General features: G+C 37.4%; 1 protein-coding gene across 3 annotated transcripts in view; it reads left to right on the top strand.

The window, feature by feature from the left end:
• The window catches only part of LOC131688970 (death-associated inhibitor of apoptosis 1), a 53,629-nt gene extending 29,016 nt beyond the window's left edge, over window positions 1-24,613 (top strand). The window contains exons 1-2 of one of the 3 annotated variants that reach the window (XM_058973662.1): window positions 8,699-8,997; window positions 22,629-24,613. In XM_058973662.1, coding sequence (XP_058829645.1) covers window positions 22,950-24,203 — 1,254 coding nt within the window. In that variant the 5' untranslated portion in view covers window positions 8,699-8,997; window positions 22,629-22,949 and the 3' untranslated portion in view covers window positions 24,204-24,613. Of the gene's footprint in view, window positions 1-8,698; window positions 8,998-9,115; window positions 9,358-22,628 lie in introns of those variants that run through there. The other 2 variants (XM_058973663.1, XM_058973661.1) reach the window with 2 other exon arrangements.
• The last annotated feature ends 811 nt before the right edge of the window (window positions 24,614-25,424 follow it).

Genomic DNA, 25,424 nt, shown 5'->3' with positions numbered 1-25,424 from the left:
ATAGACTTTTTTCTACCTATTCCAACGCTGTTGCGGTTGCCGCGTTGGAATAGCTAGAACAAAATCTACAGTGAATATGTTTTTGTGACGTGTGTCCTGTTGCCTCGTGTGCGTACAGCTTATCATTTCATATCAGCCACCCTGTAACGATTATCGACAGTTTCAGATTTCGAAATACTTGAATTAATATTGGCAACAATTTGCCCACAGTACAAAGAATAGCTGCATGAAGTTTGCTCCTATTATCACTGTTTCCTAACAGCCAGTGATAATAAAACAATGACCAGTTACTTCCAATGGTCATTGAACACTTGCCGTAAATGCACTTGCACAGTAGTCGGAACGCGGTCAAAGAGCAAACAAAAACCACAGGGTTAAGATTACGGAACGGTCGTGTGATTTCGTGTCGTTTACTGGTTTGTACTGTAGTACCAGTGTTGTCAACGTTCCGAGAAGAATTTTTTCACGAGATAACGCACATTCATAAGTTTTCAACGAACGAACCTCTTCATGGGGGATGATGTTGAAATGAGCTTCCTGTCTGACTGCTCCGGATGACTCACAATCAGACCGCTTCAACGAATCAGATCTAATTTTATGAATGAAAATTAAGATTTCTGTTTTCAACGTCTTCTCTCTTTTGTGTTATTCTTTTCTGGTGGTTTGTTATTCAGTTTTGAGACTCTGGGCGTAAGGAATTCGGATTCTAATTTAAATATTTAGAATTTCATTCCAAAACGCTCATTCATTGTATGGTATACCTATGAAAGAAAGGGAAATGGTTCTTTGTTCCCTTGTTCAACTGATAGCTTCACAAGAAATGAATCGTCGTTGCTCTTATTTCGTACCACCAACACAACATTTGGTGCGTTCTTGAACGTTATGGGATGCTCATCCATTCATGCATGCTTCGCCGAACTACTGAATTGAACCATATGGATTTGTTTTTTGCCTATTGCGTTTGATTTCTCGTTTTCCATTGAAGGCGTATGAAATGCGACCCTAGTGTTTTGATTATGCAGGAAATGTTTATCTCTTGTTTAAGATTTCATTCATGATTTCTTTATCTACAAACACTATCACTCCGGAGTCGGAGTTTTCGATACTTTGTATAACGAGTGTGATTGTGAAGCGTTATCATAGGTGCCGCTAGAAAGAAGGAAACCCTCGTGGTTTTCTGGTTCCAGAATTTTTTCGAAGTAGGCAGGAAATTGTCTACATTAGGGACGGGTCGTACGGATCAAGGAAAGGGGGAGAAACTGCATCTAACAATTCGAGACTTGCGAAAGCCAACGAAGAGGGAAAGAGATGGCGTGGTGTAAAGTTTTTTTTTTCTTTTCAGAATGCGCATTCTTTTAACCCTCGATTTGTGTAGTGTTTGCTTGCCCTCTTGATATGTGGTTGTAAGAGGAAGCGCTGGCGCTTGTGTAGTAGTGCATTTCATTCATCATAATCGCTTACAAACTGTTTGTAGTATGGCAGGCACGTTCTGCGTCTCTCATCATTGCGCCCCGTTTCGTTTGGCTCGCTAGCAGAGGGGTCGGTCATACAATAGTGAAGGTTTTACATGATCATTGTAACTGGGATCGGCGAAAAATTGGGTGAACTTTTTGGTTAGCTTATTGTTTTTGTTTTGTATTGATGACTTTGATGTATAATCGAAATTTCACTAATGTTTAGAAATTTAGGCAATGGTTTTGATAAGAAACTCATTTTAGAAATTGCTTCAAGTGTGTAATAACATCATAATGGTAATTATGACGAATCGGAGTAGGGTGTGCAAATTCGTGTAATCACTCAAAATGACTGACAAGTCGTTCCTGGAAAGTGACTCCCCATTTCGGTTACGTCATCGTCGGACAGTCCCTTATCCGCATATTTTCGTCAGCTCAGTTCTTTTATGCTATAGCTTGTGTGTATATTGCTAGTGTTCCGCTTGATGGTTTCTTTTTTCGCTTAATGCCATCGTACGGCTGCCCTTCTCGTATAGCGTATAGGGGAAACTTGCGTTTCAATGTTTTTGGTTGATAATTTATAGACTTTGTCATCAGCATAACTGTATTTCAGCGATGGAATATATCCAGGTTTTCTCAATGGTGTTATTTTAATGTAGAAATTACGGTATCAAAATATTGCTCAAACCGAAAAGAGACACCTCTGCGAAGCTAATACATTATCGTGTCATAATTATATCTGTGCTCAGAACTTAAGTTTTTGTACTTTACTGTGATTTTTTTATTCAATTAGCTTATGTGACACGCGACTTGCGTTAACTTTTAGGTGCCGGGGTATTTGTGTTTCGATTTCTTCAAAACTATGGCACGATTTGGTATTTTCTTAAAACTGAGAATTACCTTAAACCATCGTTACAATTTGATAATTTTCATGTTGCTAAGATGAATGGATTATTTCATTAAAGTCAGGAAGACAGACTTATAACTCAAACAATATTTCATCATCGCAATAGCATAGGGGATAGAGAGTGGACAACACTAACAAAGAAAGAAAAGGGTTAAACTTGTAAATTGATGGTTTTCAAAACATGGTAGATTGACAACAAAATTTCACTAACTGGAACGTTGGGTGATCTTCCTTGGGCCCGGAAGAAATCTTCTAAAAGGAACGCATCACCACAATATTCCGCACACGGCCGAAGAACGCGCTCGATGTCTTAATAGCCCTTGCCATAAACGCAAAGATAACTCTCCGCAAACTTAATGTCTGGAAATTACGCGATTAAAACCCTGTTTTCGTCGATACCTTAGGGATAATGGAATATAGTCACCGTCCCAGATGACCATTGTTCCATGCGGTTTGCCTACTATTGATTGTGCTCTGATGTGACGTATTGAGAAATTCATTGAAAGCAATAACCCTTTCGAAAATATCACCGATTCATGCGCTTATTTTCGCGAGAGAGTCTTGTTTCCCGAAATTGAAGAATGAGCAGGAACCCACACCCTGGTCTAGTGATAAGATTTTTCTGCCAATGCACTTAAAGTTTTCCGTATATTCCTCAAGAAATACGTGAAGTGCTTATCGATCTTCATTGATAGAAGAATCTCAATTGTACTTAGGCTATCAGTGAAGATGAAATATTATTCTATGGGTAGAATTTCAATGGTGTTAAGCGCATACTAAGTTGCATCTAGTTCTGTGAAGTAAGTTGAAGCAGGATCATTGAGCTTGTTGGAGACGTACATTAGGGCATTGCAAAATTTTTTTTTTTGAATTCTCGAAGGCCCCCCTCTCATATTGTGACAAATGTCAAAGTAAGCTTAGATGCCAAATTTCACATCATTTGGACAATTTTAGACCTCTGCCCACTTCGCTTGAAATTTTTTGAAATTGGTGCTATGGGAAAATATGGAGGAAAAATACATTAAATGCTATAACTTTTGAAGTAGCAATCCGAAAATTACAATTTATACCTCTTTTGCAAGGAAATAATCTTAGTATTTGAATAGAGATACATTTGTTTCTAGGAAAATACGGAAAAGTGGGGTACTGGGTCATTTTGTCCCCAAAATCGCTTATTTTTAATGATTTTTCTACTCTATGATGCAAATCATGCATATTTTGTAGTTTTTCTAATGTGAAAAAAACTAAAAAAAATCGATCGGAGCCTTTTTGACCTTTGTCCGAATATGAGAAGTTGGGGTTATATGGCCTTTTGTCATTCATATTAAACTTCATCATTTTCTCGTGAATATATCTCTATTATTCTTCACTCAATTTTCATAAACTATACCTTGTTGAACGTGGAAAATCCTTAGGATTATAACAAAAATAGATTCGGTACCGGTAAAATTCAGGAACATCAAATTATCTGACATATAGTGTCGAGTTCACATTTTTATCATAAAATCAACAACAATAAATATTAACTCCATTTAACAACAAAATTCTTATTTAATTTACTACTTTTAGTGTAAAATATGCTTAGGGATCACATGAGAAAAGTTTCATTCCTGGAAAAATAGGGGAAGTTGAGGTATTAGCACAGACTAACAGACATAACACTCAAAAACAAAGCTTCGCCCGCTTTAACGGTCATTTTAAATGTATTTGTAGTTGGGACTGTGGCCACATTTGAAATTATGGCGCCACTGACATATGAACAAGCATATGGGAGATAGACCACTAGTGAAAATTTTTTCCCAAACCTGAGGGGTAACCCACCAGTAAATGAGTGATTGGGACTGTGAATAAAAGGTGGAGCTAGTGTTCTGGGAAAGTTGTCGGATCGATGTTTTTTGAGGGAATTCCCTCATAGTGTTATGTCTGTTAATCTGTGGTATTAGGACAAATAATGAAAAAAATGAGATTTGTAGAGTAAATATCAAAAAGTTTGATGTTTCTGAATTTTACCTTTAACGTTTTTATTTTTGTTTTATTCCTCAGAACACACGTTCAACAAGTTACATTTTATGAAAATTGATTGAAGAATAATAGATATATGCATGAGAAAATGATAAAATTTAATATGAATGACAAAAAGCGCTATAACCCCAACTTCTCGTATTCGGACTAAGGTCAAAAAGGTTCCGATCGATTTCTGAGATATTTTCACATTAGAAAAACTACAAAATATGTATGATTTGCATCATAGAGCAGAAAAATATGGGATTTTGGGTTCAAAATGACCCAGTACCCCACTTTCCCGTATTTTCCTAGATACATAAATATCTCCATTCAAATACTAAGATTAATATTACCTTTCAAAAGAGATATAAATTGTAATTTTCTGATTGCTACTTCAAGTTATAGCATTTAATGTATTTTTCCTCCATATTTTCCCATAGTACCAATTTCAAAAAATTTCAAGCGAAGTGGGCGGGGGTCTAAAATTGTCCAAATGATGTAAAATTTGGCATCTGAGCTTACTTTGACATTTGTCACAATATGAGATGGGGGGGCCTTCGAGAACTCGAAAAAAAAATTTTTTTTTGCAATGCCCTAACGTACATGTTGTTGAAAATATCGAAGCCAATGGGTTCTTCGATACGCGATCCGTCCACGAAGAACATTTTTTCACAGTGAATGTGTTTGTATCTATTTTTGGGATATTCTGCGAATGTAGATAATAAGGGATTCCATGAATTTCTTCTTGCTAGGACGTGTCGATGAACACAGTGGAATTAGAAGTATCTCGAGTATTCGCGGCGAAACGCAAAAAGAAAATGTCTCCCGGATGAGCATCCTACAGTTCCAGTTATTGTACGAAAAAAATTAATCATTTGTTGGCATTAAGTTATCAGATACCTAATGTATCCTCTCCAACTCAACCCAATTAACGAGGCGTCGTAAGATTATTTTATTTCTCACTACGGATTCAATCGGCCGATACTAATTCTGACCGGAGGCTAGGTTTCTCGGTTCGTGGATAGCAATCACTAACTTGTATCTAGTCACGTAAAACAATGTTAGAAATCTATTGAACAAATTCAACGAACGTATTTTTGCAGAGTCGGGCAATTTTTTGCAAGGTCAGTCAAATTCTTCGATAAGTTGAGATTTACTCTGTCTAGCCCAGGAGCATAAGGAGTGCAACTGAGAATTTCATAACTGTATGGGGACAGAGTTCGGGCAAACCTTCCTTTTAAAATTGAAAATTAAAAAACCCATCGCGTCGAATATTTGTCGCTTTTGTTCGTTACATTTCGATTACGCATTCTTTCAACAGTCCATAGATAGCTCATTGATGTCTCTCTCCATAAACTATAGTACGGGAGCTATCGACAAACCGACGCCAATAACCGATTTTTTTCGCTGGAAGCTCGCTTGCCAAAGTGATTGTTTAAAGGACTGTTTAATATTAAATCTTCGGAGTCTATTTGGATATTGAATTTTGGTAAGCAAAAGTGCAACTGACATGAACATAATTTATTACCTTTAAGGTAATAAATTTACAATTGTGTCATACAGTTTATTCAATTTTGGGGTATTCATTTCCATCCATGGGTAGGGTGCGGAAGTGTATTACAATTAGTTCTTGCTTGGTTATAGGAGCATTGGATTTTATTAGTTCGTGTCTGCAGTAGATAAGTGTGCCGATGTATTTTTGATCGGCGGTGGCTTTTTGACCGGAAGCGACGACGTTGACGGCCTATATCTCCTTGACCTATATTGACAGCTATGTAATCTAAAAAACCTTGCCACTGCAATTTCTTTCCAGAATTTTTGCCTTCTATTGTTACAGATTTCGGAGCGACGGCGCCGGTGGTTAAGTGGTAAGCGTGACCGCCACTCATTTCAGTTGGCCTGGGTTCAATTCCAGCCGAGGTCGTTGAGATTTTTCTGAGGTAAAACATCTGTGGGCACGTCTTCCTTCGGAAGGGAATTAAAGCCGTTGGTTCTCGGTCCATGAGTTGATGGATCGATAATCTAGTCCAGATAGTAGAGTCACCTCTCTGGCGTCGGTAAAGAAGAAGTAGAATTCCACTTCTGTACACTTACAAATTCCGCCTCCCGTGATACTTGTGGAGTGCGCAGTAGTATATACGGCCTCTAGCAAAAGCAAGTATCGGACTAACATCCCTTCCCTAAGGCCTTCCGCGATCTACGTTCGGGCCTGGCCGGCACCGGTATTGATCAATAAACACTTTAGGATTACTAGGAGTTGGGCATTGAAAGATGTTTTGCTATTCCCAGGCATAATTATCTACTGCTTCCCTGTGCAACTTCAGCTAGTCCAGATCGATAACGGAGTAGAAGCCAGGGGTAGTCGCACAAGCTCAGACTCAAGCTCATGCTCTATTGTTACAGATTTCGGAGTATGCAGAGCTGGTGCTACTGACACTGAAAATCCTTCCTGGGTGAGGCTTGACCACACGACAAATATTTTATGAAACCAGACTTAACCTCTTTGCCGCCTCAGTAGTGTCCAAGCGTTGCACACAGTTTATTGTACAGCGCTGGGCATGCTGCAGTAGCGTACGAGAAATGGGAATGTAGACAAAAATAATACAGCCATAGAAAATGTAGGCATAGTGCATTCTTGATTGATTCCATTTTGAAAAATGTAAGCAGGCATTTTCGTTTTCAAAATGACGTCAATAATCAATCCCGGTCTTCTACGGATTACTCCTTTTCAAATGACACCCATATTAGCGATGGTTTTCAGTATTTTGTGGTAACTGGAAGTCGCCATCTTATTTTTCGAAATGGCGTTAATCTTTATTTTCCGTCTTCTGCTGACTACCCGCTTTACAATGACACTATTGTTGACTATAACGGTTTTCACTGTTTTGTGGTTGCTGGAATGGCATTACTTCGTATTTCGTATAAATTGAACCTAAAAAGCTGAAATGATAGAAAAGGATATACATTTTTTATGTTCTCCTGGAACAATTCTAGTCTATTGGGGAGGATCAATTTGAATTTGTTAGATGATTCTTCAAAACTCGTTGGTCGCCCCATTGGAATGCCGAGTATACCCCACAGGAATTCGGAATCATTTCGGAATCGACCAACGGATTTGAACAGTAATAAGTACAAAGAAACGGCACTAAATTCCAGATCTTCGTGTTGTAATTCTTGGATTGAATGCTTTTCTTCGGACAATAGGATCTTCTGGCTTTTTGGACCAGGGATGCCCGGTGATTATTTCTAATGTCTCCTCAGAGCACGGAACGACGGAAGAAGGGATATAAATTAGATGTCTTCTACAAAGTCGTTGAGCAGGTGCTTTTCAGTCTCTCTTCAAAAAGTTAGTGTTGGCGTCCTTTGTGCGGTGAAACGTGGAACTAAATTTTGTTCAGTTCTATAGATGACTATGTTCTAAAATTCTTATAAAGATACAATTTAGCTAAACACAAAAGTATACTTCGTGGGAATCGATTACTGATTCACCACTATGTGCGCTGTTATGTCCTGTGCAAAGTTTATTCAGATACCAATTCGTTAAAAGTTTGAGCTGGATTGGTTTACAGTCTTCGTCAAAATTGTAGGGAATAAAATTATCTTACGTTTTCTCACACACTTGCGGCGAAATTACAAGTGGGTTTTATTTATGAAAATTGTCGATAAATCCCATACAAACCTCAAGTACGTTGATCCGATTTGGTTGAAATTTGGGCTAGAGTCAGGTGTGGACCGATTGGGGTTAACAGTTATTATGTAGAATAGATTATTTATTGATCAAATTTAAGGTGTTAACTATGATCCTTCTAGTAAGAGGGGCCCAGAAGGATTGGTGGACGTATCCAAACGACTAGAAATTTGACATCATTCTATTGTAAATAGGTTAAATTTCGACTCACTTGGATGCATCTGTTTCTTGTTCAAACTTATATCAAAGGGTTTAACTGTGAACGAGTTTAACAAAACAGGGCACAAATTGTATACTGCAAAAAAATAGTGAAATATAATTTTGAGGTTAGCTAGTACGCACACTAACTTTACAACCTAAAACAAAATAACAAAAAAAAACTAATTACAATTCAATTCAAAAACTAATTACAAAATTCAATTTTTGCAATGCACGTTCAGCAAAAATACCGACCACTCTCCCCTACCTTTTACGATGTTGATTTTGCCGCTCTACACAGAGGGAGAGTGGTTTTTAATGTGTAATGTCTGGTGGTGTGCGCCTGTGCTGTGCGCGCCGTGGAACATGTAGCCAGCGGCAGCAGCAGCGGCGGCAGCAGTGCGGGTTTCCTCCATCCATTCGATCGAGGGTCGTTTTTCAGCCGGGTGTTCACACTGGTCTCACTCAGTTTTGCTCTGTCCTTCGAAGCTTTGTGAGCGCGCGGTAGTATTGTTTCTTCACTCGAACCGAATCGGGTTCAGATGTGGATTATTTTCGGAAAGTTTTTCGCAACCGTACCAGAAGGGGGAAAACTAGTTTAATTACGTCATAACAATTAGGGGAACGAGTAGGCAAAGCTGGAAAGTGCTGTCTGTGGAAAGTTTGTTCCAGCCAAATCGATATCGAGGTCTCAAATTTGGATTTATTGCGGAGAACGTAGTCAGTTAGATATGTGTATTTTCGAGGTAAGCTGGTTCATACCTTATCATGGAAGAAAAGTGGGAAATTATCATATAAATATGATACAGTGGATGAACACAATTGAAAAGTAAAATGGTGGTGGCATCATATAGAAGATATATCTTGTAATAGAGAAATATTTGCAGTTACATTTTGCAATGATTGGTGTTGTAATGAAAGTGTGTATTTTGTTTGTCAATTCATACTAAAAAGTCTAAAAAAGTAGTGTACTAACACACGAACAGTTTGAATTGAACTCGGTGGCTAATGTTGTTTTACTGAGACACCAGCAACTATCCTTGGGAAGGAATGATTTTGGAGCTATGACCGCTTAACAGCTATCAAACTAGAGGGATCACATTCGTGTAAGCAACAACTATGTATGTTTTTCTCTAGTTCCCCTAAAGAGTAATTGAATGGTAATGTGTGTGGTGGATGTTTTCGTTTTGTCAAATACATCCGCCATCTTGAAACGGTAAGACCAGATAAATACGATACGTTACAGTCAGTAACTTGAATGTACGCCTAACTGAAAAAAGTGACTCCAATTCATAACATTGGGATAACAAATAGATAACCATTACCACAATACTATTGTAAGATCTTGCAAGTCACCGAAAAAATATCATAAATACAGATTACCTTAACTAGAGTAGGTGTTTGAAAAGGGATCAACTCATAATAATTTTAATAACAAGGACTAGCATGAAACATCTTCATTTGAATTATTGAGAAATTCATAAGACGCATCATTCTTCCACTATTGAATACTATCACTATTGGCTGGGCCACAGTTTGCTCCATAATTAAAACAACGTTTAAACCATAAAATACACCTGGAATATTGCACGATTGCGTAAGAATTAAGCACTACGCTTATCTTATAAATTAAAGGCACCGAGAACTGGTTAATTAGATTTATGAAGAGAATTTTTTAGATTGGAAGAATGTTTGCAACGTATAAGAACTAAGAATGAAACTCCAAAGATAAATACAATTTACTTGTACTATCAATGATAGCAAATTAGTCCCATAAAGATAGGAAATTCCACAGAAAATGGAACAAATATGCGATCATGGGTAGTATACTGAAAATTGGGACTTAAAAACCATTTGCTATCTTAAACAAGTGCTTGGTCTTGTGCCTAAAGCAATCCTTCAAATTGTTGATTTGAACACATTGTTTAAATCTCACTATGTAAATAAAAAAAAATTGTGCAAAGTTTTGGACGGAAAAAATACTGAAACTATTAATTAAAAGTCGGCCATCTTTGAAAACGAAGAAAAATAGCATGCTCTTGCTACCATTTTGTTGTACAGTAATGACCCGTTTTTATAAGCCCCTTGGTGAATTTTAGGCTGATGAAACGGAGACATTGATAAAATCAGGACATATATTTTCTATCTTTTTAATAAAACGAAGCTCTTAAAATATTTTTCTTTGTTCCTTACATAAGCCTCGCGACCTTGTCTGATTATTTACTTTAAGTTCCCCTTAAGGGGGTTTGACAGAGCAAATTTAAAAAAAAATTAATATTTTTATTTTTGCATTTTTCGGATCTCTACGATAAGAAATATATGCCCAAGAAAGGATTTACTCGAATTCAACCTGGTTCGTATGCTAGAGTCCATCAAACTACCAACTATCAATTTTCATATAAAGCTGATAAAATCGAGTCAAAAAGCTGATAAAATCGAGTCTCCACTGTATTTTCGTGGAAATGTATCAGCAGTACTCTAACAATGTTTTGAATGTACTGATTAAGTTTCAGGAATATTTAGCAGACGGTAATGGAATAAAATGTTTTTGTATTTCTCTCATACCGCTTAAGATTTAAATCTAGTAGATAAGATAAAACAATTTCTCAGAATCCTGACGTGATTATTTAGAAACTGATAATGTTTCCTACAAGATAAGATTCATTTTTATGCTTATCGGGTTTTTATTTTATGCTTATCGGGTTTTTTTTTGTTAAAAAGGGTTAGTCCCCCTTTTAATCTTATCCATTTGAGCCCGTTGCTTAGCGCAGCATTTGCTATTTTCTGTTTCCAAGTGGTTCCAATTCTTGTAAAATTTTGTGCGGGCGATGCGATTTTTTTGCACTGAAATGCGAATTTTTCATAATATTCTCACTTCTTTGATTATTCTGATTATTTGAACCGAAGCAACGACATCAATACCAATTTACATGCTTTATTACATTCAAACAACATCGATGATATCTTACAGAGCAAACATTCGATGGTTGTTTCACAAATGTCTTGGCACTGTTTCGGTTTCTTTTGAGTGTTCTAAGTTCGGACGGAAATACTTCATAAAGAGTCCCCCACATCAAATAGCATCACAGAAAGAACGCTGTAGAAAATTACATAGTGGATCGATCCTTTTCAAACATTCAGAGAATAAAGTATAACCCATTAGCAAGCTTTTGGCATATTTATTTAATTTCAATGCCATAACCGTATGCTGGAAACTTACGCTTAACTCCACTCATTAGGTTTTGTACAACGTCTGGCTGCAGCTTCTTCTGTACGGAAACCCGCTTTTTCTTCATGTCTTCAGATTTGACCTTCTTGGAATGCTTCATTATACCCCAGTGTTTTGTTATAATTTTAGGGTTCATGTCCTTGGGTACGAAAGTGACCCGTTGGCTTCGTATCACTCCAGAACAACATTTGAATAGTGACACGAAGCTAGATCCAGCCAGAAGGTCGTAAGGCCCTAACGCTTCTGTGGACATTCCTTGGGGTAGATCTCCCCGTTAACAGTCCCGGTAGTCACGTATGGCACATTCTGTATGCCACATGAGCAGATTGCTTGCCAGATCACTGAAAGTTTCTGCTTTCCTAACAAAAACATGTGAGCAAAGTTTGAAAGGGGCCGACTCGTAGCGACAAACAGAACACGATGGTCAACAAATCTGTGTCTGGCAAGTGGACTGAGGATGCGGTAAATTGATTCAGCTCAACGGACAAAATCACAAAAACAAATATCGATTGGTATTGTTTGCTATCTTCTGGCTGTTGTACAACAAGTGCTAGAGATGAAATGGACAGTACTCCGGATTCATAATAGTTAGAGTAGTACAAATTAATCTCCAGCGCAAAAGTACACCAACCTTTCCCGCCTTCTACAGAAAACAAAAACATCTATAGTTTCGGTTCAAGAAACGTATTTCGATAGAGGAAACTTCTATGTTGGAAACTTAATCCCGTTTTCGTTACTTTCTAAAACTGGCATAAGTTTACTTGCGAGTAGATGTCAATCTGACTGCTGATAATGTTAACGAGAAATGCGTTTATTGTTCGTCATAGATTCCACATGATGAATCATCAACTTCCAATTATGTCGAAAATACTGCATAATCGGCATGATTCAAATGCATTTCACATTATTCGTGGTAATAGAAAATCTATAAATTGTCTGAATACTGAGGTAGCACGAATCTGCATATACTTAATGCATGGCCAACATTTGTACGGTAGATGCAACTCTGTGCTCCGACAGTATTACGGTTGAGTTGGCGAACTGGTTCGAATGGGCGCTGTCAATCGCAACGTTGCTATCGTTGTGGGAATTAGTTATTGTATTTCATTTTATTATTACTCCGCAATATAGTCTCCCCTGAAGAAGACGCAAACAAGGCGGTGTCGAAACGTTGAGATTTAAAAAAAACAAGCAAGTCGTTTTAATCTACTAAGGACTGCAAAAAGTCGTTTAAGATTCTAGATAATAATGATCCAGACGAAAGTCCATAAAAATAAATATTTCACAAGTTCAAAAGTAAGGTGACAAGAGGTATGTAGCACAATTATCTAGGAATTTATGCACTATGCGCTTTATCGAAAGTTTTCGAGTTGATTTTGATGAAACCGATGCTCTTTCACTGCAAGCAATATATCCCAGAAGATCAACATGGATTCAAGCCTAGCGAATTGACTACGACGAATCTACTGTCGTTCACTTCTTTCGTGTCTGAGGGCATCGAGAATGGTTTGAAAATGCGATGCAGTCTACACCGATCTGTCTGCCGTTTTTGAAGAAATTAATCCTGATATCATCAATAAATTAGCTAAACTTGACTTCAATGGCTCGCTTCTTCGTTGGCTTCAGGCATAACTCGTTGGCCGTAAATTTTGCGAGTACAGTGAAATGTTTGCAGCTACGTCTTGCTTCCTACAGCGAAGCCATTTTGGACCATGAATAAATGAATAAATTTATATATGAATAAATGAATAAATGAATGAATGAATAAATGAATAAATTTATATATGAATAAATGAATAAATGAATAAATGAATAAATGAATAAATGAATAAATGAATAAATGAATAAATGAATAAATAAACACATGAATAAATGAATAAATGAATAAATGAATAAATGAATAAATGAATAAATGAATAAATGAATAAATGAATAAATGAATAAATGAATAAATGAATAAATGAATAAATGAATAAATGAATAAATGAATAAATGAATAAATGAATAAATGAATAAATGAATAAGTGAATAAATGAATAAATGAATAAATGAATAAATGAATAAATGAATAAATGAATAAATGAATAAATGAATAAATGAATAAATGAATAAATGAATAAATGAATAAATGAATAAATGAATAAATGAATAAATGAATAAATGAATAAATGAATAAATGAATAAATGAATAAATGAATAAATGAATAAATGAATAAATGAATAAATGAATAAATGAATAAATGAATAAATGAATAAATGAATAAATGAATAAATGAATAAATGAATAAATGAATAAATGAATAAATGAATAAATGAATAAATGAATAAATGAATAAATGAATAAATGAATGAATGAATAAATGAAGAAATGAGCTGAAGAAATAAAAAATAAGGAAATTAATAAATGAGAAAATGAGTAATTGAGTAAATTAATAAATTAATAAATGAATAAATGAATTGATGAATAAATGATTTTAAAGAGCGTTGAGCAATCCAGATATAATTTCGATTAAATTTGACCACTCAAATTCTCACTTGTTGTTTAGTTTATTTGTGTTAGGCGAAATTCGGAATCCCATTCTTTTTAATATGTACAACAATTTTTCCAATCGACTTTCCAATCAGCTGCGGACAATATTTATGAATCGAAATTTGAATACAACTAAGTGCAAAATGCTCTGTTATCAATAAGTGGGTCTATAAGCTGTGCTTGCATCAACTTATTTTTTTGAGGTTATTGATATTAGTTTGGTCGTAAACTGAACAAGCCAAAAACAAGCTAAAAACTGAACAAGCCGAAAATAGACATGCTCATCCTTTTCCTTTCGCCTTTTGGTTGTTCAACTGTAATTACAATCGTAGATCAATCAACCATACTGATAAGTTAACATTATTTTCAAATTTCCCACAATCCTTATCAACAAATATTTTCGATTACAAAACGTGTAGTCGAACTGTGCAATAAAACTGATTGGCTATGCACTGGTCAGTAACGATTTTGGCTGTGAACGAATAAGACGTTCCTTCAGTCGGAAAGATTCCTAAATAATTAAATTAGTTATGGAATTAGCGTTTCGACTACGTCTCATCTGAATCCGAAACCAACTTAGTGACATGACTAAGCTAGTGCCGGATTGCTCCAAAAAAGACGGAGACACAATTTGTGTTTCTGAGCGAACCCTTAGTCAAGCGTGATGTCTCGCAAGGAAAGGAGTTCAATCCGTCGTTAGCTTAGTCCTGTCACTAAGTTCGTGTCGGATTCTGATGAGACGAAATCGAAACGCAAATTCCATAACTAATTTAGTTACAGGTTTTGTGGTCTTCACGCGCAAAGATGAGTTTAAAAAACTTTCTTAGTCGAGAAAATCAGTCTTGCGATAAGCACTGAAACATTATTGAAAAGTTTTATAGTAATATTCGATAAAGCAAACAAAGAGAGGCTCTCATTTGTACGTAGTACCATTGCAATAAGTGCAAGAAATCCTCTCAAATTTTCACCAGTCCCATTCAAGCTCCAGCTGCAACGCTGCTACTATTCCAACTAATACCAAGCCAAGAAGAGATCACGATTTTTCCAAAGCTGAATTTAGAGTAAATGCCGTCCTATCTTGGGTTGCCTTTGTCGGACTCTCCCCAAAAGCCACCAAGCAACCAACCAACCACCACGACCCACAGTGGCTGGAGGCTGGCCAAAACCTCAAAAATTTATTTTTGAAATATTTATATTTTATATTTTTCCCAAATTTCTCATGTATTGAATGATGTATATTCAAAATTTTATGGTCATTGGATAAGAACAAGATTTTTAACAAGAGTTTAAACGTAGCAAAGTCCGGAAATTTTAATGATTTTCATTTCCGAAACCACCATTGCTCTGTTCACTTCAAATGTATGTTGCTCTTTTGATTTTTGATTTGGATAGCACAACTAGTTTCATTGTGTAGAGGAACGAAAGAGCTTGGTTAGTGATTAAAATACATTTGGTAAATTTGCTTGGAACTATGACTTTTTAGTTTAAATATGTTTGAGGTGGTCAGATCAAAAATACTTTTTTCACTAATGTATTCTGTACAAATTTCGGAAACATTTCGGAACGGTCACATAGTATACATTCTATGGGAAATAACCTCTACTTTTCGAATATAATGGTCTCGTTCTGCGCCTAGGTGCGCAAAAAGTTTTAAGGGGATTTTGAAGCTTTGTTGGTGATATGGAGGCGCATGGTGTTTTGTGTAAAATAGTTAGACAATCTACTATAAACCAACACGTTATACAATGGATTTAAAGTAGTGTTCTTCATTTTTTATGATATTGCTGACATTGGTGAACAGTAAAGGAAAATCTATCATGAAAACGGAATCATAGTTATAAGAAAGGTTCAATGACACTGTATGGAAAAATGCATTTAATATTTTACGACTTTTGACATCAAAAATGAGCTCAGCACCTCAAAATTAGCTTAAATTGTGATTTTCAGCCAATTTAGGTAACATTTGAGGTTTTGTCCGACTTTTGTTTGAAGACCCGCCACTGTGCGACCCCAGCATCATGCTTTTGCACCAAAGCAAATCTCAACGCTCCACTGTTTCAGAGCCTGGGAATGGAATGCAGAACAGCAATCTTCGGGCTTCATCTCTCCATCTTTGCTCCCCCCCCCCTACCCACCTTGCCTGTGAGTTGGGCACCGAGGGGTCCACTGGGCTTCGATCGAGGTACAACAAAGCAAGAAATGTTATAAATAAAAATAATTATGTTCTCCGGGTTGCACTGTTGAAGGGTGGCCTTTGTGAGTAGCTCGAATTCCAGCGCCCAGCGGAGAACCCACAACATAGCGAAGCAGCTGAAGAAGTGAGCAGACTAAATGTTAACCGTGTAGCCTTTTACCTCGCCCAGTTGATCTTTGGCCAGCTTTTGCCACTGAACGAGTTTCTTCAATGAAAGTCGTGAGATTGCTGTTTCGACTGGTCGTAGGAATACCTGTACATACGATTCCCGGGCATGGTATTTTTTCTTTCTTATTACAGTTATTGAGAACAACTGCGCTCGGTAATAACCGACACGAACGAATGAGAACGTCGATTTGAAGTAATTTAGTGCAATTGAAAAGAATTTCATACGCCTCGGTTGCCGAATCATATACCATTGACAAGCTGATTAGTCACATAAATTTATTTCATTTTAGGTCAAAAGATCACCTTACATCATATTCAATAAAACGCTACGTCAGCTTGCGCTGATAAATATTGGTACAGGAATCACGTCTTAAAATTCCTGGAATTGATTGTTGATCTCCCGAGTTGCCTCCTGCTTCATAGAAAGACCGAGAAAGGCCAGTCTCATCATACGATAAGACTTGCAGTCATAAAGAGAAAAAAGAAACTATCGGCAGATTCTCGCCGTCCATTAGCCTTAATTGACGATTCAGTGGAAGACACGGCGTACGTTCAATGTATGGTCATGGCACCTGTCCAGTCACGCAGGTTCGATATCGGTGCACTTACACGAAACCGACCAGTAAAGTTGGCACGCTCCAGAAACACAACTGCGACCGATTCGTTAATACTTCTTCACATAAACTTGCCATAGAAGAAATTAGAACGCAGTGGAACACCAACCAACCATCTGCCGAATTTCAGAAAACGTCCACAAAATGAGGAAAGGAAATTGCAGCTGTCTTTCGTCAGCTGAACGAATGGCGGCGATGGCGGATGTGAGGGCGAATGAGAAATAATAAACGCCATGTGCCTCCTAAGAATGCTATTCATTTCCAGTTGCTGGAAGGTGAAGCGAGCGGCACGTGAAAAAAAGGAACTCTATGAAAAGATATTTTTCCCCATCAGCTGCCGTCGAGTCTGGGTCCAAATAGTTTGAAAATTAAGTAATGCGTGCAGGGTCTAATCTGACGGAGACCACAGGTAGAGTTTCTTTCTGTTGGTCTTGATGCAGGAATATTCAGAGTATAATGAAATCGAATCGTTCCTGTACATTTAGGACGCATGCTTTTTGGCGTGTGCCAGCGTGTAGCAACATAACGAAGAGTTTGTGAGTCATATGGACACGAAATTTTAGGCGAAAGAGATATACGAATTGGGCCTTTTGCAAAGAAAAAAAAAACTGTAAGCGGATTAGTTGGAAACAAATAAACTACTCAACTGAGCGAATGCTGATCGAAGGCTACGAAGCCATCTGCTTGAAGTGAGTGAAAGGATCAATTGTCAACCCCGTTAGTCAGATCAGAACTACCATATATCCTGACAGTCCTCATTCTAAGATATTCTGTCTCTCCCTAAGAAGATTGCGGCATTCTCTGATTTTCTACATTTTACTGTTCAGAATTCTACTGCAATTCATCACTAATATTGAAATCCATCTCAAAATGTTTGTGGATTCCACTCAGTTGAAATATTTCTAAAGATTCTGATGGAGTTCTTCGAAGTAATCGGATAGTATATTTATGAAGTAAAACCTTGTCGAAATAACAGGATTCCATCACAATTCAGATAAGGATGATAAGGATTATGCCGAAGTTCAAAAAATTTGACAGAACTTCATCAAACTTTTGTTGTATATATGCACATTTCCCAGAATAAACTTTTATTAGAATTTAGATCAAGATTCTGTTAGATCACCAGTGGGTGCCTTCAGGAAATTTTGCACCGTGCGGCATACCCATAACTATCTAATCTTCTCAAAGAAATGACGTCGAAGAGGGTGACACGATTTTAATTGGTTCCTTTTCGTCAATTTTTTGCTACTATAGGGTATATGGATAATTTCCTACATAACCGTTAATAGGAGATTGGAAAAATGATTGAAAACAGAAAATTCGGTAATATATTCATTTGTCTGCTGATTCTACCAATTCTTCATCCGACCAATGTCACTGGAGATTGTGCTCTTAATCATCAGTTTCCGCTTCATTATCGCCCAATACATGGCTATTGGACGGAGCTGGGGACAATTTAATGGGTTCTGTTCTTTTGGGATGAAATTGAATTCATTGTCGTATCATTGTAGTACGTCCTAGCTATGATGGAAGCTGGATAAGTCTATTCAAAACTTAACGGTCCATCATGAGACTTAATAAAGAGTAACATCCGTTTGTTGAGAAACTTCCTTTACTTCCGAATTCGTAGTGTTAACTGTCGCAAAAACGTTGGTTATTTTTTCGCAATCCAATCAGCGAAAATTTTTGAGGCGCGGAATTTGTTTGAAATCGATTATCGCATAGGTTTCATCGTTAGTCGGTCGAACAGCATACGGAACTGGATTCTGGCCACTGTTTGTTTGTTGCTCGAGGCTTTGAAAAACGTTAAGTAAACACGATTATTTTGTAACCTTCTCGTAAACGGATTCGTCGCTGAGTATAGCAATTAGAATTTTTTTTATCAAAATTATATTCGAATGACCTTCAACCGCAATTGACGATATACGGCTCCATTCCAAAGCTTAGTTTCCACTTTGATACGTACATACTTTTAAAAAAAATCCCAAAATTTCATCAAGATTGGAACACAACTTGAGTTACAAGCTATTCACAACCTCTAAACCATTCATAGGCGAAAGCTGGTTAAAGTTGAATATGTGTTTGAAGTACGAAGTTTTAGTGAAAAAATGCAATCATCACTTGTAACTTTAGGGAAATTTGATCCAAGTTTGTCATATTCTCATATTGTGACTACGATATACCTTTCAATATAGAGGCCCATTTTGAAAAATTCAGCAGCAACAGGAGGGAATGTTTTTGAACGTTTATAACCTTCATTGTATTGAACGGAACTACAATGTATTACTCGCATTAATCATTTGGAAAAATAGTAACCAGTTTTGCAATGAATTTCGAAGTATGTGTGACTTATATGAATAACAAAAAACATTCGAAAATGACGCAGAAAACCCAAAAATTGACGGTCTTTTTCAGGCAGAGTTGTCAATCTGGTGCACCTTGGTGACCTTATTGAATATTGGAAAGTTATGTACAAGTCCCGCATGCATTTTTATGAATGAGCAGCATGTGGATGCACGGTCAGACGGTGCGGTAATAAGAAGGCAATCAGTATTTTCGTCTCCCATATACATTCGAAAATATTTTGAGTTGTAAGATTTCAGCTAGGAATATTTTCAAGTAACAAGACATGATTTGTTTAGTCTTTTAATAAAAAAATAGGGGGATAATACACTCAGGTTTTTTTTTGCGCGGGGGATACAGGCCGCGTAAATGAAAACCGCGTAAATTTCAATCTCCGCGTAAATGAAAACCGCGTAAATTTCAGAATCCGCGTAAATAAAGACTGTGTAAGTTTCAAAATCCGCGTAAATAAAGACCGTATAAGTTTAAGAATCCGCGTTAATGGGAACCTCGTTAATGGATACCGTGTAAATTAAAATCGCGTAAATGAAAACCGCGTAAATGAAATCCGCGTAAATTTCAAAAACCGCGTAAATTTCAAAATCCGCGTAAAAAACTAAGGTGTACATGAGAATTTTCTTAGAATTTTGCAACCAAAAACCATTGTAAGTTTTGAAGATGTATAGGTAATATTTATTTGGTCTGAGAACTGCGCAAAATCTCGACTGATTTGGCACGTTTTTATTTGGTCTTCTTTCATAAAAAATATAATGAAAGGCAGCAAATGTAATTTTCTTTTATTTTTCATTTTTCTTCATATTTACCTGGGTTCTTATTTGTTCACGTCTATCAGTCTTTTTGTCTCATTATACAGATTTCCCGCAGTTTGTCTTTTTATTGTTTTCCATTTCTTCCGTTTGCCGTTTGTGCGTTGTTTCTTTATTTAATCTACTTTGGCCTTTTGCCAATAGCTTTTATTTTCTTTTTTTATTTCTTTGTCTTACTAATTTGTACTTTTTTAATTATGTGTTTTATCCACGTATACCATTTTGTATTTCTACTTTTTTATGTTTTTCATTTTGTCCGTGATTCGAATTTGCCATTTTACCTATTCTCGCTATCTCTATTGTTCCAATTATTGCCCACTCGTTTCCTATATTTTGTTTTCAATTCTACGCATTATTTTATTTATATTAATTTATATCCATTCCTCTAATTTCATACCGTTTTCATATTTTTTCTACTGTTTATTCATGTACAACATTTCACTTTTTTCTTTTGTTTTAAATACTTTCATTGCAAAAAATATCCAGCATTTGTATTTTTTTATTTTCTTCTTTGAATATTCTTTTTACGCTTTAAAAAGCTATTTCATTTCCAAATTCGCAGTTTTACTATTTTTACATAAGAATAAATGGCCGGCTACAATAAAAGTAAAATGAGACGATATATCTTCTGGGATGGGCAATGGTTTAGAACAATGCAGCATTTTGACCGACCAGGCTGGATGATTTTATTTGTTGTGACGCATTCCGGAATTCTAGATTCAACAGGTGCAAAGCCCAAGCCAAATAATTACCATCCTTATGTCCAGGATTTCTGAAAACAAGAATTCCAGAGGATTGTTTAAAGGGTTCCAGTAAATAATTAGTAAATAGGAATCTTTAAGGCCAGATTCAGGATTTCTTAAATGGGTGCCCAAACTAGAGCTTTTCTATTTTCAGTTTTTAAAGTACCATGCTAAAATTCCAGTTGGTACCTTCTGAAATATACGTCACAGGGCAGAATTAAATGAATCGTTGGTCTAATGTTAGAATGATTTTTAACGTTTTTCTATTACACTGGAACCTCCATTTACGAATTAAACTGGGAGTTCGTAAATAGAATTAGTTCGTGAAATGTGTTCGTTATTTGGGATTTAGTTCGTAAAAAAAGTTCGCTTCACATTCTTATTTCAAAGGGTGTCATCAAAGCAGTTCACACAATTTAATGATTATAATATCACAATAAAGAAGCATTTTTAGGACAGACTTGGCAAGTACAAAACAAAAATGGATATTTGGTGCCATTTTGAGACCCAAGATGGCCTTATATCAATGTTTTTGGTAACCTTATCAATGTGGGTATTTTTGACACAAGCACTCACAAGTAGTTGAAGAAAATTGATATTTGAAACCGTTTTGAAATCCAAGATGGCGTCTTCTATTGAGCAATATTTTCGAAAACCCTACCAATATGGGTATTTTTTTAATCTGCTTGGCAAGTAGATGATGGAAACGAATGTTTGACGCCATTTGGCAATACACATTACAACTTTCGGTTGAGCAATGTTCTAACAATATGGGTAAACTTTGAACGTGCTTGACGAGTAGACAATGGAAATGAACTGCCGGTTGATTAATATTCTTGATAACGGTAGATGAATTCTCTGTAACCCTGCACTGGTATTTTTGAATTTGGCTTGACGAATGGATGATGGAAATCGATGAATGACGTAATTTTCAAGGCCAAGATAGCGGCTTCCGGTTGAGTCGAAATTTCTATAACCATATCATCACTATCCCCTTACTCCCATTCCGGAAATTTGCCTCCTTGATTTACAAAATGGTTTTCTACATCGATTTTCGCCATCTTCCCGCAAATCATATTCTAAGGTTTTATAAATCGACATCGATTTTTGTCATGTACTCGTCAAACCCACTCCGAAAATACCCATAATGCTGAGGTTATGAAGAATTTATCAAAACTGGAAGTCGCCATCTTGGATTTCAAAATAGCATCAGACATCCATTTTCGTCATATACCCATCAACCTCATTCCGACAATAGTCAACTTTTAATAGCAATAGTTAGCTAAAAATACGGACGGTACTGCACTTCGTTATTTCGAATTCAGTTTGCTAAAAAATATTTGCGTAAAAAGAGAGTTCGTCAATGGAGGTTTCAGTGTACCACAGTTTAAAACTTGCATAACGATTATTTCTACCCAGTGGAGTAGAATGGTAGGATGAACCAACCGACATGTTCAGTTCTGATGGTATTTTTGGTAGTAATTGCAAATGGAGCACAACCGTGTTTCGAATCGTCTTGATAACCTGGTCTTTTATCTCGGTCCGTTGATATGGCTATCTTGTGATTCTGCCTCTATATAAAGTCAAACTGGTCAGAATAATGTGATCAATTTCGCTATTTTGCCACTTTCTTTTCCTTCGCTAACTGTCCCGTATGTTTTACTTTACTTTTCGAAAGCTATACATAGTTGCTTATTCCGTGTTTCTTCTCTCCTTTCCGTTTCCACAGATCAATCTTTTCTCAACTGGAGTACCAAGACGACACAGTCACCACCAGCATCTGCATCATCATCATTCTGCTCTGAGCAAAGCGGAAAGAGCGAAATCAACGTGTTAGAGAGAGAGAGAGTGAGAGAGTGCAACTGCATCACTCGTTTTGTAAATAAAAATAAAACTAATAGCAACTGCACCTTGGAAAGCCCAGCTGCAGTGTTGTTCGCTCAGTCTCCATTCGACCGTCGCGGCTTTCAGATAGTCGTTTAGTTTTCCGTTTCTCCTCTTCAGACTATCCTCTTTTTTCCCCGGGACATAAAAAAAGGCATCAAATAAAATGACCGCACAAGTTCTATCGATACCTCGGGATTACCCGGATAATAAAGTGAAGGAAGATTACGGTATGACGGGACCATCGGTCACGTATCATATGGAAGTTACTCGGCTGGATTCGTTCAAGAATTGGGACATCTTGTTTATTAGCAAGACGGAACTCGCTCGCTATGGGTTCTACTATGTGGGACCGAACGATATGGTTAAGTGTTACTTCTGTCGGGTCGAGATTGGATTGTGGGAACCGACCGATAATGTGCTTTCGGAACATTTGAGATGGTCCCCGTACTGTCCGTTGCTGCGAAAACGTCCAACAAATAATGTGCCCATTGATAGCAGTTTTTTGGATCAGCTGCCGGAACCTAGCTACGATACGTGTGGCATTCGGATTCGTGAAAATTCCGTTGCAGAAAATGGTTACTCGTCGTCGGATAGAAGCAGCAGCGGATCATTGACGTCCCCACCTAGTTCACTGACATCAGAATCTAGCATGATGTCAAGTGATATGGCCATGTTCGATCAACATCAACAGCAGCCTTTACCACAGCAGAAGCGGCCTGAATATCCAAACTATGCAATCGAGGCGAAACGGCTTGAAAGCTACGAAGATTGGCCGAAATTTATGAAACAGAAACCCAAGGAACTTAGCGACGCAGGATTCTTCTATACCGGCAAGAGCGATCGAGTCAAGTGCTTCAGCTGTGGGGGAGGACTAAAGGATTGGGAAGCAGAGGATGAACCTTGGGAACAACATGCCATGTGGTATAGTAATTGTGAGTACCTGAAACTAATGAAGGGTGAAGAGTATATCTCTCGGTGTTTGGCAAAGAAAGATAACCCACCCCAGGCGGCGTCGGAGCAACTGCAAAGTCCTCAGGATTTTGGCCCATCATGTTCGCCACAGCCTTCAACTTCCGGAGTAGCCTCTTCGGCAACCACCACCTCGCTTCCTTCGTCTCAATCGTCCAGCCTAAGCACATCGGTTGAAGACATGAACGCCAGCGGCAGCACGCTCCGCAACAACAGTCAGTCTCCGACAGATCAAACGGCTAGCAGTGGTATCGAGGAGGACGAGGACGAACCAAATCGCAAATCGGACACGAGCCGAACGTGCAAAATTTGCTATGTTAACGAGTACAATACGGCATTCTCGCCCTGTGGTCACGTGGTAGCGTGTGCAAAGTGCGCTTCTTCTGTCACTAAGTGTCCTCTGTGCCGGAAACCTTTTACCAATGTGATGCGGATCTATCTTATGTGAAAATTTCAAATAAAAGTGAGCGCATTAATCTAAACAAAATTCGCGTTCTTCATTTTCTTGCTTCAACCGGAAACTGGGGTGATATTGTGCATCCTGAGAGGAAATATGTTTTTTTATTTCGTTTTGTTTGCATAATGTGGCTCCTGATTGAATGCTGGAATAATTCCTCTGCCCTCACAGGGTCGGAAATGTTGCCGGCCTGTGGGTACCACAACTGCAGAGATTTGATGAAGTGTTCGCTCGAATCTGGTTCACGGTGTATGCATTGTTGACAGTGCTACTACTAATTTGTACGCTTGATAAACACTGAAAACTACATATTTGTATATAGTTACTTTTGGATTTACAAATAGACTAAGCACTTTATACGATAAAAAATAAAATAAAAAATGGAAAATTTGTAACTGAGATCGGTGCGGCTGTTGTTTTGAAAGAAACTGTACTCCTTTAAGCGGCGAGATAAGGTAGACTATTTGTTTTTGTTAGAGTTTGGTAAACATGGCGCCGACAAGAGCAGAGGTATTTTTCCTCTACTCGACTCTAAATATCATCGATTAACTTGTTGTTTACGAGTGGCATTTCAATATTGATTATTTTCTGCGTTTAAGGATTCACTTTGATTCTATTTCACCCGCCTGAAAAATATCATTTTGAGAGCTTAGTCGAGATAGTACTATCGGCCTTATCGCGATCACATGTTCACGATATTAGGCACATGATGGTTTGCGCATGTTGCTGCGAGTAGTAGAATTATTCCGAGAATCGGATTTAGTCATCAACGGCGCCACCGGAATCGGCTGTATTCTATAGCAAGTCATTGCAATTATATCTGAATCTTTCCACTAGCGAACCACCACCCACTGACAAATATGTGATAAATTGATGATCCGTCAGCAGTTTCTACAGATCTCGCTTGAGTGCTTCTGTACTCGCGTTGTTTGTGCTAGTAGGTATCGGTGGTAGTAGTGACGGGACTACAGCGAAAACAAGTTTCCATATACACTTCGACCAACGGGCGATTTGCGTCTGAGATCATTCATGTGGCGCTTCCGACCTAGTTGACCTGCTAAAAAATGAATACCCAGCGCAAAAGCTAGCAGCTATTTGTTACTATATTCAATGCTATTAACTTTCCTTTGATAGTGCGTGCTTGGTTACTAGCCCTAGATGTATGTATTGGACACCAGGCTTGATTGTCCTAGCGTGCGACCATATTCGGGG

Source organism: Topomyia yanbarensis, chromosome 3 (genome assembly GCF_030247195.1).
Source record: "Topomyia yanbarensis strain Yona2022 chromosome 3, ASM3024719v1, whole genome shotgun sequence".
Taxonomy (NCBI): domain Eukaryota; kingdom Metazoa; phylum Arthropoda; class Insecta; order Diptera; family Culicidae; genus Topomyia; species Topomyia yanbarensis.
The sequence above is the reverse complement of the archived record's forward strand: the minus strand, read 5'-3'. Positions and strand labels throughout refer to the sequence as shown.